At 37.3% G+C, this 15295-nt stretch overlaps 1 protein-coding gene across 4 annotated transcripts in view; it reads left to right on the top strand.

Moving 5' to 3' along the window:
* Nucleotides 1-15295, top strand: part of LOC121062421 (kinesin-like protein KIF2A) — a 118497-nt gene that overhangs the window by 71412 nt on the left and 31790 nt on the right. For all 4 annotated transcript variants that reach the window (XM_040542410.1, XM_040542411.1, XM_040542412.1 and 1 more), the window contains exons 10-15: nucleotides 3392-3482; nucleotides 3624-3687; nucleotides 4081-4172; nucleotides 4417-4559; nucleotides 5432-5636; nucleotides 8684-8794. In XM_040542410.1, coding sequence (XP_040398344.1) covers nucleotides 3392-3482; nucleotides 3624-3687; nucleotides 4081-4172; nucleotides 4417-4559; nucleotides 5432-5636; nucleotides 8684-8794 — 706 coding nt within the window. The remainder of the gene's footprint in view (nucleotides 1-3391; nucleotides 3483-3623; nucleotides 3688-4080; nucleotides 4173-4416; nucleotides 4560-5431; nucleotides 5637-8683; nucleotides 8795-15295) is intronic.

Raw genomic sequence — 15295 nt, 5'->3', positions numbered from 1 at the left:
TCTAGCTCATGTAACATGGACCTACATGGGAGCTAATTTATCTTGCTCAAAGTGCTGTAGCTTTCTGATTTAAAAAACAACATCAACAAAGACACACAGCCCCAAGATATTTGGATCTCCTTTTTTTCCTTTATTCTTATGTTTTATTTCCACGGTTAACACAGAATAATGCACACAGCACTTTGAAAAACTTGTTTAGAAGTAACTGTTTGTCTTGTACCAGTCACTGAATGGATTAGATAAAATAGTAGGCAAGGTTAGACAGCATGATAGGTCATAATTTTGGAATGCAATGTAAATACAGTGAAACTTTTTGCAAGGAATGTTGATATTAGAAAGGAATTTGATGAAGATAACTTTCCTTATGCTTGGAAAATGCTTCCCATAACCTTAAGAAGTAGTGACAGAAATATTTTAATTCTTGTTTTTAATCCAAAAGCTAGGAAGTGAAAGTTGGCATCGTATCCTGATTGATGCTGGATGCTAACATGTGGTTGGTAGATAAGAGAAAATGCAAAGTAAAAGATTTGTTAAAAGGCCTTGAAAATGAAAATTTGTGTCTTACGCTTGATGTAATTAGGAGAGCAAAAGGCAAATCAGTTTAGTCACAGAATCACAGAATGGCCGAGGTGGAAAGGGACCTCTGAAGATCATCTAGTCCAACCCCCCTGCTGAGCAGGATCACCTAGAGCACATTGCGCAGGATGGCATCCAGGCGGGTTTTGAATATCTCCAGAGAAGGAGACTCCACAGCCTCTCTGGGCAATCTGTTCCAGTGCTCTGTCACCCTCCTGGTAAAGAAATGCCTTCTCCTGTTCAGCTGGAACCTCCTGTGCTTCAGTTTGTGCCCATTGCCTCTCGTCCTGTCGCTGGGCACAACTGAAAAGAAACCGGCTCCATCCTCTTGACACCCTCCCCTCAAATATTTATATACATTAATGAGGTCTCCCTTCAGTCTTCTCTTTTCCAGGCTAAACAGGCCCAGTTCTCTCAGCCTGTCCTCGTACAACAGGTGCTCCAGTCCTCTAATCATCTTTGTAGCCCTCCTCTGGACTCGCTCCAGTAGTTCTATGTCCTTCTTGTTCTGGGGAGCCCAGAACTGGACACAGTACTCCAGGTGTGGCCTCACCAGGGCTGAGTAGAGGGGGAGGATCACCTCCCTTGACCTGCTGGCAACACTCTTCTGAATGCAGCCCAGGATACCGTTGGCCTTCTTGGCCACAAGGGCACATTGCCGACTCATGGTCAGCCTGCTGTCCACCAGGACTCCCAGGTCTGTCTCTGCAGAGCTGCTCTCCAGCAGTCTGTTAGTTTAAGAGACTTTCATTAGTGTAAACTGCAGCAAAGCTATGCCCTTGGAGATTTCTCTCTAATGTTTGTCTATTGGTAGCATCTTTTCTTTCTTGATACAGAAGAGCTGTGGGAGAGCCATCTAGCTGGTAATGTGTGCCTCTTGCAATAGACTTCCTCCTGCTTAACAACCAGTTCTTTAATCTCCATCCTTCCTGTTATTCCTCATTTATCTTTGTGAGCATATCATTTAATCGTGAAAGGTATTTTTGGCATACGACATTATCATATTTTTGTATTCATTTTCTTCTGGATGATTTTTATTAGTTACATAATAAATTAATGGTAATACAAGAAAATATTAAAAGATGATTGTATTCATGCTGAAATAGTAAGTCTCTGGCCTATGTAGTAGTACAGGCTTTTTTTCCTCCCTCAGATGGCACAATATTGATTATTATTTGAAAGATAGTTTGTTTCAAGTTCTCCTTTAATAACATAATTGAGAGCAAGAATACATATCATATTGGACTCTCACAGTGGGGAAAAAAATCCATTTTTCTTCAGTAAGCTAAAATTACTTGCTATATTTCTATACTGAAATACATTTTTCAGTTTGTCTTGGAGAAATCTGCTACTCTTTTTTTTAGTATTTTTATTTTGCCTAAGCTGTATTTTAAGTATTTTTGAGTCCTTGAACCACAAATCTGTTACAGGTTTTCTTTAATATTAAAAAAAATCATGCTAGTTTGCATGGGTATGCATTTTGAATATTTAAAGGCGAAAAAGAGTTTATATTTTTGAAAGATCAAGATTGCAAACAGTGGTTGTAGTAGAAGGAAATTTGGACTGTTTGTGGCTTGGTACCATTTGGAGTTGTATAATGCTTTATAAAAAATTGTCTGGATAATATCTTTTAAAATAAGGCAAATACAATCATAAGTTCCTTTTTTATAAATCACAGTAAATCATTTCAAACTCAACGAAACAGAGATAATGGAGTATGCTTATTAGGTGGATAGGTTTCTTGAAATTTATATTTCAAATATAAAATGAACAAACAGAAATATGGGAATATCATCTTGAGGACAAAAGTATATGCTTGGAGGAAATTAAAAAAAAAAAAAAGATTATTCTGTTACATTTTGAATAACCCTTGGCTGCTGAAAGGGTTGGTTTTTACCCATATTGTTTTTGTAAGTTTTGGGTTTGTTGCAAAGTGGAATGAAAGGAGCTTGTAACATCTCAGTGTTTCTATAAGCAATCATTCCTTTTTCTGTCATTAAACATACTTTATGAGTAAACACCTGGAGTAAGTTTAGAAAGAGAGACTGTTGCAGAGATGCTTACCATCATTATTTAATAGAGGTAACACTCCATTAGGTTACCCTTTGCTTTTTGAGATTTTCATGAAGTAACGTTGATAAGCAGCTAGAAGTAGGAGCAATAACTCTATGTGTTTTTTTAAAGTAGAAGTTAATGCTTTAAAATAGAAAAATGATACTTTGGGAAAATATTTTTGACATGTCAAATAATACCTCAGGGATCACTAGCTTTTTCTATTCTGATGAGCTTGGTTATATGTTTTCTTGATCCTTTTCTTAGTGTATGTATGTTCTCAAGATATTAAGAAATGCAATGTTGTTTTGGCCACCTATCTTAGAAAATTAATCTTAAAAGCTGTTTTGAAAAGGAAAAAAAGAAAAAAAACTTAAAGTAGTATTGGCAAAACCTAACTATCTATTCTACTGACCTACTTCTGTATTTTCTAATGCTATGTCCTTTAGGTTCTTTAGGGAACTGCAGACTCCATGTAGTAAGCTGTGCTGTGTTGCATTATTAAAACAAGTTTTTTGTTTGTTTGTTTGTTTTTGTTGTTGTTGTAAAATAAATGGGAGACACCTTGTAGCTTTTGTTTAACTGTTTAGGATATTTTAATGCCTTAGAGCTGTGTTAGCCTCTTTGGTTCAGGAATTAATTTGGAGATGTTCTTTGACCTCTCAAAGTACAGAACCAGTTTTGTCACTTGTGGCCACTACCACATGGACACTATACATTTTAACGTATTTCACCTTTTGCGTACTGTGTTTTTGCATTTAAGGTTTACAGCTCGACCATTAGTGGAGACCATATTTGAAAGGGGAATGGCCACTTGTTTTGCATATGGGCAAACAGGAAGTGGAAAAACCCATGTAAGTATTTCTTCTACACGTCAGCAATACACTTAATTAAATTTTAAAAAGTAACAAATATGTAAGCTGCAGTTTTGTGATTTTTATTGTGTATTTTTTGTGTTTTTTGTGTTTTTGTGTGTGTTTTTTTTTTAAATTTAGACTATGGGTGGTGACTTTTCAGGAAAGAACCAAGATTGTTCAAAAGGAATATATGCACTTGCAGGTGAGACTTTATTGGTCTGTTGGCTTTTTACAAATTAATTGAGGTCAATAAATTTTCGACTCCCTATTGTACAGACATAAGGGTCTACATATTTTGCATTACAGTGGAGCTTTAGTAACATAAAAAGTAGTTCCTAGATGTGTAGTCTTTACATGGTAAAGTAAATGTATATATAGATTAATTTAAAAATGTAATAAAACTGATGATTGAGTTTATCATTTGGGGGTCTTCTTCATCTTCCAACCGCAGTTTAAACTTCAGTGTTTTAGACTTGTTTGACTGACCATATCTGTTATACTTGCAAATTATGAGAGATGCTGTATAATGGACTATTAATATATTAACAGGTTTATGCTAACTAGATTTCTTTTTATTTTGGAAATATATTCACAGCTCGAGATGTCTTTTTAATGCTAAAGAAGCCAAACTATAAGAAGTTAGAACTTCAAGTATATGCAACATTTTTTGAGATCTATAGTGGTAAGGTAAGTACCAGATCTTTTTCTGAGGAAGTGCTTTTTCACAAACAAGATTGTGACCTTGTTACATAGATTTTTTTCCTTTTTTGTACCAAAAGCTTTATTTCAAATAATTCTTTACACTTCCCTTCCAATCATATTTTTGCATGGGATGCTTTGCATATTTTGATATGGAATTTGAAACAAGTGTCTTTTAAAACTCCTCTTTAACTGTTCTGTTTCCTCCCCCCCCCCCCCACCCCCCCCCAAGGTTTTTGACTTGTTGAACAGGAAGACAAAATTAAGAGTGTTAGAAGATGGTAAACAGCAAGTCCAGGTGGTGGGATTACAGGAACGGGAAGTCAAATGTGTTGAAGATGTTCTTAAGCTTATTGAAATAGGCAACAGCTGCAGGTATCTCCCATAGCTTCTACAAGCTTTTCATTGTAAATTAAAGAATCATAACATCTCTTGATTTTTTTTGTCTCTTCATATCGATGGCTTTTTAATATGCAGTGTGCTTTCTTGATGGTGTTGGCTGCAAATAATAAATCTGCCTGCCTTTTGAATTAAGAGTTTCTCTATCTCCTAGAGAGAAATAAGAACTGATTTTTCTACAGGATATGAACTGCATGCATTTATGTAAGCAGTTTACTGGCTTAAATTCACATTGTTTATAATCTGGAATACTACCAGATTTTTTTTGGTTTTTAAAAGGCCTTAGTACATAGTAACAGAGGTTAAGCATGAAACTTTTTTTTATTTTTCAGCTTCATTGTTTTTAAAATTAGCCTTTTGCATGGACTGCTGCCTCATCAGACAAAAATGCAATCAGCATTTTATGTGTAAGCTCTCTGATGATCTGAAATCTTTGAAAATCTCGTTATTCTTGTTTTTAATGTCTAGATGAGGCCCTGAGCAACCTGATCTAGTGGGTGGCGTCCCTTCCTATGGCAGGGGGGTTGGAACTAGATGATCTATGAGGTCCCTTCCAACCCAAGCCATTCTATGATTCTATGATTCTATGATTCTATGATTAATAGGAAGGTAAAATATTATAAATCTTCCATTTATGTTTGAAGAGATGGAAACGGGTATAACTGTACTATGTACATCAGATTATTAGGGTTATATCTCAAGTGTCCATCAATATGTTAGACACAGTCAACATATGTAAGAAGATACAGGACACTGCTCTAAAAAAAATAGTTCTGAGGGTAGTGTGCTTAGCATGTATGGTCCTTCAGATCTTCATATGTCCTCCCCTTCTCTCCTTTTGTTCAAAGGACATCTGGTCAGACATCTGCAAATGCACACTCATCTCGAAGCCATGCAGTGTTTCAGATTATTCTCCGAAGGAAAGGGAAATTGCATGGCAAATTTTCTCTGATTGATTTGGCTGGAAATGAAAGAGGAGCAGATACTTCCAGTGCAGACAGACAGACACGGCTGGAAGGTGCTGAAATTAACAAGAGCCTTTTAGCACTCAAGGTAACTGAAATGTTTCCATTGAATTTGTGTAAGTGGAAGCCTTCTACATATAATAGCAATGACTATTAAAACGAGTGTTTCTGCAGGCTTTGCTTGTCTACATTGTCTACTGATGTGACAGGTAAAATAATGTATTGATTTTTCCTTTAAATGCCTGAAGGAACATCTGGTAATTACCAAGTAGAAACTTTGTGCTATCAACTTTCATGTAGTTTAAAAATAAAAAAAAAAAAAAAATAGTTCTTGAATTTTAAGACTTTTCTGATATACACCTAAATTGGGATGAGAGTTAACTTACTTTGGTACTCAAGGTCTGAAATACTAACTGGAAATATTCTTACTGATCTCAGTGTGTGTACATGTGTTTATTTATATATGTCTATATATTTATAAAATATATATAAAAAAACCTTTATGACATATTTATTTACTGCTGTTAATTAATTCACTGAAAACAATACAACAGCAATATATCCAGAAAAGTAACAAATAGATTAAATTAACCCTTGAAAATTGGGATCCATTTTTGATAACTCTTCATAACAAATTGTCTGATACAGTTGCTTTATAGATTTTCATACATTAATCCAGTAAACATCAAGAGAGCTAAGAAATATTATGTAAATATTAAAATGTGGTGTTTTTTTTTTGTGTGTGTGTGTTTTATAATGCTCTGAAGAGGTTCAGTCTAAATAGTGAAAATGATTATTTGTTCTCAGTTGGGGAAACAGTAATTTTGAATGTCCTAGAACTTATCTCTATTGTTGGTTAGCTTTGCTTAGGTTTACTACTCTCTGCACTAGCACTGTGCTTTTATATAAAGAATCTAAACCCAAAGTCTCTGTGCTTATTGTATTATCCCCAATATAAACTTGAGAGAAGACTTTTATCTGCCTCTAAGCAGATCTCACAGAACACCACAAAATTGTAATGTGTCATTACAAAATTGTATGGCATGTAGAAAAATTGGAAGCAGCAGTTCCAAAACTGTGTCCTATTTTGATTTCACATCAAAATAAATAATGCAAGCAACACTGTGTTGACTTTTATCACTTTTTTTCCAAGTGTATTTAATTTACTTGCTGATTTTGTGTTGGCTAGTGTCTTCAGTGCAATATTCATACAAACACAGTTCTTTTTCATACAACTCATCTTTTTAATTATAGTGAGAAGTTCTGCTGCTGCTGTACTGGTGGTTGTGATCTAAATTATATGGAGAAGGGGAAATAAAAATAAGTGGAGGTCTTGCAGAGGTCTAAACAGCAGTATGATAAGATATAACTGTTTAACAATATGATAATTTTCCATTTTTCATCTATCTCCAAAATCATTACACAGCTTTTTCCATTTAATTTCAACCTGAAAATAACTTCAAGGCTCTTGAATACAAACTAGTATGTTCTGAAGAGTAGTCTTTGGTGCTAATCCAAGACTTGCTACTCACATGTGGATGTCAGTCCTGTCTTAACCCACTCAGGTTTTTGGTACAAGAAGTTATTTATATGTCTCTACATGGAATTAGTGTTGTCATTTCGTTACCTGGTTTACTGAGCTGTGATGAAAAGAAAAACTAGTTAAAAACTCTGTTAATTTAGAAGCTGGCAGTGTCCTCCTATAATCCTTTTACTATTAAGGAGACAATACAATTCTAATTTTTCCAAGAGTGAGCAAACTAAAAATCATTACAGTAAATTAAAATATCATAATGAAACTTGTTGGTTGCCATGCCTGTAATTCAATGTATACGTTTGTTACTGTTTTTAGTTTGTAATGTCACACATTAAAAATCTGTTGTCCCTCTTCCTGTCTAATCTACTTTTCTCTTTATGTAAGTATAGTAGTAATGTACAAAAAAATTCAAAAATTTCAAGGAATGCACTGCCTTGCTCACCTATGTGTATTGAGTTCTTTTTAGCATTTGCATGTAATATTCACATTCAACAAGCTTCAGTCTTTCTGTTTACCTGAGCTGTGTCCATTCTATAAAATTCAGCTGGTGAATTTTTAAATAATCTCTTTAGTTAAAGCCAATCTGCCATTGTGTCTGTTCTGTTCTGTATCATGGCAGTTTTATTCTGAACCCTTTTTTAGTTCTGTTTTATGCTGTTTCACAGTTGCAATGTTTTCTCGGATTATCATCCCACGGTTTCTGGCCTGGCTTTTGTAAGAACCTGTTTCTAGGAAATTTCAAAAGCTTAAATTTAAGCTTTCTTATGTAAGAAGCAATTTATTAGCAGACGTTTGAACTCTGAGTGGGCAGAAGTGATGTTAAGGTTATAATGATGGTGGATAGTACTCTTATACTGCTGCTACAGTTGCTGCTATAACTTCTATAGTAATTTCATAATATTTCTGCACAGTATTTCTCACTGGAAGTCTCTAACCAGTTATAAATATTAGTTTAGGCTCATACTCTTCTTATGAGTGAAAGAGGAGACATTAACCCTGTTTTTTCACATGAGAAATATTTTAAAACAGGAAATTGCTTACGTTTTCAAGTGTCTACTTGACGACATCAGTGTAGAGCTATACTTGCTATGTTTGTGACCTGTGGAAGCTTTCAGAAAGTTTGGGCATTGGTGTTTTCATCTGAGCTGTAAAGAAAGTTAGTGGTAGAGCCAGAATCAAAGCTATTGCTTTTAAATGATAGAGTTAACTAACACGTCACCATCCACGTTTCTTCTGTTGGTGGATGATATAGATCATTCGGGCTTCTGCAGCTGATAGTCAGAAATAGTTGTTAGTCTGAAGATATAAACACTGAATTTGTTGTTGGATACAGTAGATGTAAATATTTTGGATGAGATTGAGAAAGTTTTTAGGCGCCTAAATTCTTTTACATTCCTACCTCTCCACTGAACTTAATGAGAGGTAAAAAGCTTAACACTTCTTGAATCCAAGCTTTAATGTTAAATTAAACATTAACATTGTTGTTAGAGGACAGCAACATAAATAAAGCATGTATTATCTGATTTTTGAATTGCATTTGTATTATACGTTTTTCTCTAACATGGGGTGAATAAATATCAACCTCTTTGTTCTTTCAGGAGTGCATTAGAGCCTTAGGCCGAAATAAACCTCATACACCATTCAGAGCAAGTAAGCTTACTCAGGTGTTAAGAGATTCATTCATAGGAGAAAACTCCCGTACCTGTATGGTAAGTTTGTTTAGTTAACTGTATGTTTTAACAATTACAAAGAAAAAAGAATCTAGGAATACAGGATATTATGTTAAGAACTGGTCACTCACTGCTGGAAATCTGTTAAGCTTAAAATAAGAAAAGAAGGAGAGAAAACTATATTTACTATATAACTATATATATATAAAACTATATATATACTATATAAACTATATATATATATATATATATATATATATATATATACTATATAAACTATATATATACTTATATACTATATAACTTTATATATATATAACTATATATATATAAAACTATATAACGCACTATATTTGGAGGGAGTCTTTCAGAAGAAGCGTCTCAAATAATTTTCTCCCTCCTCTACTTTTTTTTGGCCTTTCTTATTGTTCTTTTCTAGTTAGGCACCTAGATAGAAACACTTCTAGACTAGTGTTGTTGGGTTTTTATTGTTTGTTAGTTTTAATGTCTTAATTGTATGAGAGTATTGTTTGTTGAATCCTAATTTTGCAAAAGATGGTGTAAACTGGAAGTATACTGATAAGTTATGGTCTTTAAATGACAAAGGCAAATTTAGAGTTGGTATCAAAGGCATCAGAATATGCTTTAGGCTGTTGAGGGGACCATAGCTGAGATAGGTGGGATGAATAGTTGTGTATTGTATAAGTGTGCATTTGCATTAGTCTGAAAAGCGGAATTCTTCTGTCAGGTAGAAAGGACAGATAAAAGCATTGATTTCCAGTGTTTTTACTTGTGCATCCATAACATTCTACCCTTATGGAAATGCAAACTATGGTGAATGCTGTTAGGCTTGTTTGTATTACTTTTCGCAGACTCCTTGGAATTAGTCTACAGGCCACAGAAATCTGCAGACTCACAGCATGAAAACGATGGTGTTAGGGCAGACTAGTCTTCTCTCTAGCTGTTATGGTTCTAGTTTGAAAATTGTGGTAAAATAGCATTTTTTTAATTAATCTTTTATTCTCCTTCAGTTTTCTAATGAAAATACAGGATTGTTTTCTTTCCACTGAGACATGACTTCATAAATTCAGGATCAGAAAGCTAAACTGTGCATCTCTAGCTAATGTATCCACACTACTGAAGAAAATTTGGAAAGTAAACCTTGTGGGAACTACTCTCCGTACATAGAAGGATTAATATTTGTGAATGTTTCAAGATCTTACCATCACCCTTAACATTCCTTAAAGTGCTAACAAGATGTCTCTGTTTTGAAAATCTGAAGCTTTTTTATTTATTACTTTTCTCATAGAGTTGTAATAATGTTTTTCCTGTTTAAATGCATAAGAATGCCATCAAGAATAACCCATGATCTATGGGTGTTTAATTCCTGATAAAGTTCATATTCCTTATTTTATATTCAATATAGTTCTGAATTAAGGAAAAGAATCCCCTCTGAAAATGAGTGGAAATATGACTGAATTATTTTTCTTGTTTATACAACTACAGTCACATTACAATTAAGAAAATGAACCTACAGTACGTCTTTACAATTCTTTGAATTGAGCTCTCACATTTGCAGCACCTGTTCCTGCAATAGCTAGATAGATGCAGAAGAAAGCTGCCTGTCTAGAGATCTGCCAGGTTTCTGAACATTATATGTTGAATTGAGGGAAGTGTAGGAGATACTTTAGCCTAGAATTACCTCCAGTCCTTTTCAGTTCCCTGGAAAGAGGAGAGATTTGCACTGCATTGGCCAAGTGGTGGAAAGAGTAGATAATGGTCAGCAACTTCACCCATCTTCTGGGTCTTCCTTTGCCTCTTGTATCCAGACAATTTATTCAGCCTTCCACTCTGGTATTTACAGCTGGCTCTTTGGCAGGGTGTGCCTGATTTGTAAGCACATTCATATTTAGGTTTTATTTTGTACACTGGCAAAATTTTACTCACAAAATGTACAGGGAAAGAAATGGCAAGTCATTATGGTTTATAATAGCTAAAGTTGAACAGTCTTTTATTAAATTAAAAGAGTACTTATTTTGAGGGTGCAGTGACTGCTTTTTTGCAGCTGAGATATAATATTAGCTGTGGTGCTTAGAACTTCTAAAATGATTGCAAAATAGTTTAAAAATAAATTGTTTAATTTCAGGTTTCTACAGTTGACTGTAGGGATCACTGATATGTTCTCTAGAATAGGGTCTACTTTATATGAAGTAAATGAAAGCATAGAAGAACTTCTTAGGTATAGCAGTGTTTCAACTATTACAAGGTAACACATAGATAATGGTATTATTTACTCCAAAATATTTTAGCCTGTTACAGGCAAAATAAATTAAAGAGATTGCAACACAGAAATATTATGCTGATTTTGCTTATCAGTGAGGCATTTATCGTAAAGGAATTCCTTAACGAGACAAAGATTTGATCCAATATTCTAATGTGCAAATAGATTAAGACATTTGCAAATATGCTGGTATTTTTCAGTGTGGAAAGCCTATAAAAAGATGCAGTAAAAACTTGTGATTTTAACTTATTAAGAGATTCTTGAAATGTGCTGGTATAAAATATTTTGCCTTTTTCATTTGCTTTCTGACATACTTTCTGACATACTAAGTGGGATGTTCGAATAAAATTTCTTTGGTAATTCCTACACTTAATTCTTATTCAGCTTTGACTTTCATAGTTTAGACTTCCTGTTCCAATTTTACAAGTTACGTGTTCAGGGATGGAGCATTCTCCCCTGTATATAAGGTTAAAATATGATTCAGAAACTTAATTTTTGAAGATAACTTCCACATGGACACTTATGACTGGGATCTGCTTCATTCTAAACAAATACAGAGACGTACAGTCAACATAAATTGTTTGATTTGAACATTATTAGTCATCGCAGTTGCACTGAAGTTCTTCTCCTCAAATAGTTTCAAAGATCATTTGAAGTTGGTTTTGAAGAGTTACATATTAGCATAATGTATCATCGTCTGAAATTTGCAAGGTAGCTACGTAGAATAGTCCTTTTAAACCAGTTCTGCATCCTTAAGATGCTGCATCCTTGACCTGCTGCAATCATTAGTGAAGTTCCAGACTGCCCAGTCCTCCAGGTTGGGAGTAGGAACTTGGAGACCTGAATGTCCCAAATGGGATGTTGATCCCACTGTAATGGCTTATAAGCAATACTGATAGGGAGAACGGTGATGGCTGGTCTTAAAGATATTCCTTTCCGTAGTGCAACCTTTTCCATTCTACTCAATTGGAATTACGAATGAGGAAGTGAGCTATGGAGAGGTCAGTCATAGAATCACAGAATGGTATGGGCTTCAAAGATCATATAATTTTGTTGTGGTTTAACCCAGCAGGCAGCTAAGCACCACACAACCAATCACTCACTCCCCCTGCACCCCGGTGGGATGGCAGACAGAATCAGGGGGAAAAAAAGTAAAAGATTCTGGGTTGAGATAAAGACAGTTTAATAGGACAGAAAAGGAAGAGAAATAATAATAACAATGATGATGATGATGATGATGATGATAATAATAATAATAATATGTACAAAGCAAGTGATGCGCAATGCAATTGCTCACCACCCGCTGACCAATGCCCAGCTCAGCCCCAAGCAGCGGTCCCCACCCCCTGCAGCCAGCCACCTCATATTAATTGTTCAGCATGACGTCACATGGTACAGAACATCCCTTTGGCCACTTTGGGTCAGCTGTCCTGGTTCTGTCCCCTGCCAGCACCTGGGGCGCCCCCCAGTCTGCACTGGCAGGGCAGTATGAGAAACTGTAAAGTCCTCGACTTAGTATAAGCACTGCTCTGCAACAATTAAAACATCAGTTATCAACATGATTCTCACCCTAAATCCAAAAAACAGCACCACACCAACTACTATGAGCAAAATTAACTCTATCCTAGCTGAAACCAGGACAATATCCACCCCTTATTTCATACCATTTATGTCATGCTCCGGTCCCACACTTTCCAATACATTCCAATTAATCACCACTTTTTGTATATATTTATACAGGTGTGTATATATATATATATATATGATGTCCACTAAGTTTGTTTAGTCTGTGACTGACTTTGGGCTCCCATTTGCCACAACAGTCTTTCAGGACAGAAGAGATGGTGTGTAATGTTGGATCAACTGGACGTCCTCTGCAGGTCCTTTGACCTTAATTTGTTTTATGGCAAAACCAGCCTTCAGAAGGATTTGGAATATTTTCTTCCTTTCTCAAAAGCTTCTTCTCCTGTGTCACCCCACACGATCACGTCATCAATGTACTGCAGGTGTTCAGGAGCTCCTTGGCTCTCTGGTTGATGAATTAGCTTATGGATGGGAATCAGGGAGTCTCAGCTGGTGCGATATTGCCGCCAGTGAACAGTTGTGGTAGCGATTGGCACTTGCTGTTCTTCAACCCTCAGCAACCCCACAACAGAAGGGTCCTCTGAGAGACCGGGCAAGGTAGACAACTGTTTAATGTCCTCTGTCTCTAAGGCAGCTATGCCAAAAGCCCAGCGGAACCCTTTTGGATCCTTGAAGTACCCTCTCTTGAGGTAGTCTATGCCAAGGATGCACGGAGCCTCCAGGTCAGTCACAGTGGGGTGCTCTTGCCACTCCTTTCCAGCTAGATTCACTTCAGCCTCCAATACAGTTAACTGCTGGGATCCCCCTGTCACTCCAGAAATACAGATGGGTTCTGTCCCTTTATAGCTTGATGGCATTACAGTACACTGTGCACGAGTGTCTACTAAAGCCTTATACTTCTGTGGGTCCAATGTGCCGTCTTTGTAGGAAAGGTGCTCCAGTCCTCTGATCTTCTTTGTGGCCCTCCTCTAGATGCACTCGAACAGGTCCATGTCCTTATACTGGAGGCCCCAGAGCTGAATACAGTACTCCAGGTGGGGGTCTCACGAGAGCCAAGTAGAGGGGGAGAATCAACTCCCTTGACCTGCTGGCCATGCCTCTTTTGATGCAGCCCAGGATATAGTTGGCTTTCTGGGCTGAAAGCGCATATTTCTTTCCAACCCCTACAATTCTGTGATTCTGTCTCTAGGGAACCTGCCTTGACAGGGGGGTTGGACCTGATGATCTCTCGAGGTCCCTTCCAACCCCTACAATTCTGTGATTGCCAGTTCATGTCAAGCTTCTCATCAACCAACACCCCCAGGTCCTTGTCATCAGGGTTGCTCTCTATCCACTCTCCGCCCAGCCTGTATATGTGCTTGGGATTGCCCTGGCCCAGATACAGGACCTTGCACTTGGCCTTGTTGAACTTCATGAGGTTAGCACAGGCCCACCTCTCAAGGCTGTCAAGGTCCCTCTGGATGGCGTCCCTTCCCTCCAGTGCGTTGACTGCACCACTTAACTCAGTGTCATCAGCAAACTCTCTGAGGGTGCACTCGATCCCACTGTCCATGTTTCCAACAAAGATGTTAAACATCGCCGGTCCACACTACTGACCCCTGAGGAACACCACTCGTCACTCATCTCCACTTGGACATTGAGCCATTGACCGCAACTCTTTGAGTGTGACCATCCAGCCAATTCCTTATCCAACAAGTGGCCCATCTGTCAAATTCACGTCTCTCCAATTTAGAGACAAGGATGTCATGTGGGACAGTTTCAAATGCTTTGCACAAGTCCAGGTAGATAACATCAGTTGCTCTTCCCTTATGTATCAGTGTCGTAGAAGAATTTGTCAGGCATGATTTGCCCTTGGTGACACCATGTTGGCTGTCACCAATCACCTCCTTATTTTCCGTATGCCCAAACGCATTTTCCAGGAGGATCTTCTCCATGATCTTGCCAAGCACAGAGGTGAGACTGACTGGCCTGTAGCTCCCCACATCTTCCTTTTTTTCCTTTTTAAAAATGGGGGTTATGTTTCCCCTCTTCCAGTCTCTGGGAGCTTCACTAGACTGCCATGACTTCTCAAATATGATGGACGGTGGCTTATCAGCTACATCTGCCAGTTCCCTCAGGACCCACGGATGCATCTCATCAGGTCCCATGGACTTGTGCACCTTTAGCTTCCTTAGCTGGTCTTGAACCTGATCTTCTCCTACAGTGGCCAGTTCATCATTCTCCCAGTCCCTGCTCTTTTGCATTCTGGGACTTGGGCTATAGAGCAACCTAGGTGTCTTGCTGGCAAAGACTGAGGCAAAAAAGTCATTGAGTCCCTCAGCCTTCTCCATATCCTGGGTGTCCAGATCTCCTGTTTCCTTCGAGAGAGGGCCCACAGTTTCCCTAGCCTTCCTTTTATCACCAATGTACCTATAGAAGCCTCTACCTTCCTTTTTGTGTTTGAGTTTAGTCAGCAGCTCCTTGTTCATCCATGCAGGCCTCCTGACGTTTTTGCTTGACTTCCTCTTTGTTGGGTTGAGCTTGGAGGAGGTGACCCTTGAATAGAGACCAGCTTTCTTGGGCCCTTCCAGGGGGCTTCCCTCCAGGGCTTTCATAGAATCATAGAATCATAGAATATTCCGACTTGGAAGGGACCCATGAGGATCATCGAGTCCAACTCCTGCCACCACACAGGT

Source organism: Cygnus olor, chromosome W, assembly GCF_009769625.2.
Source record: "Cygnus olor isolate bCygOlo1 chromosome W, bCygOlo1.pri.v2, whole genome shotgun sequence".
In the NCBI taxonomy this organism is placed as follows: Eukaryota; Metazoa; Chordata; class Aves; order Anseriformes; family Anatidae; genus Cygnus; species Cygnus olor.
The sequence above is the reverse complement of the archived record's forward strand: the minus strand, read 5'-3'. Positions and strand labels throughout refer to the sequence as shown.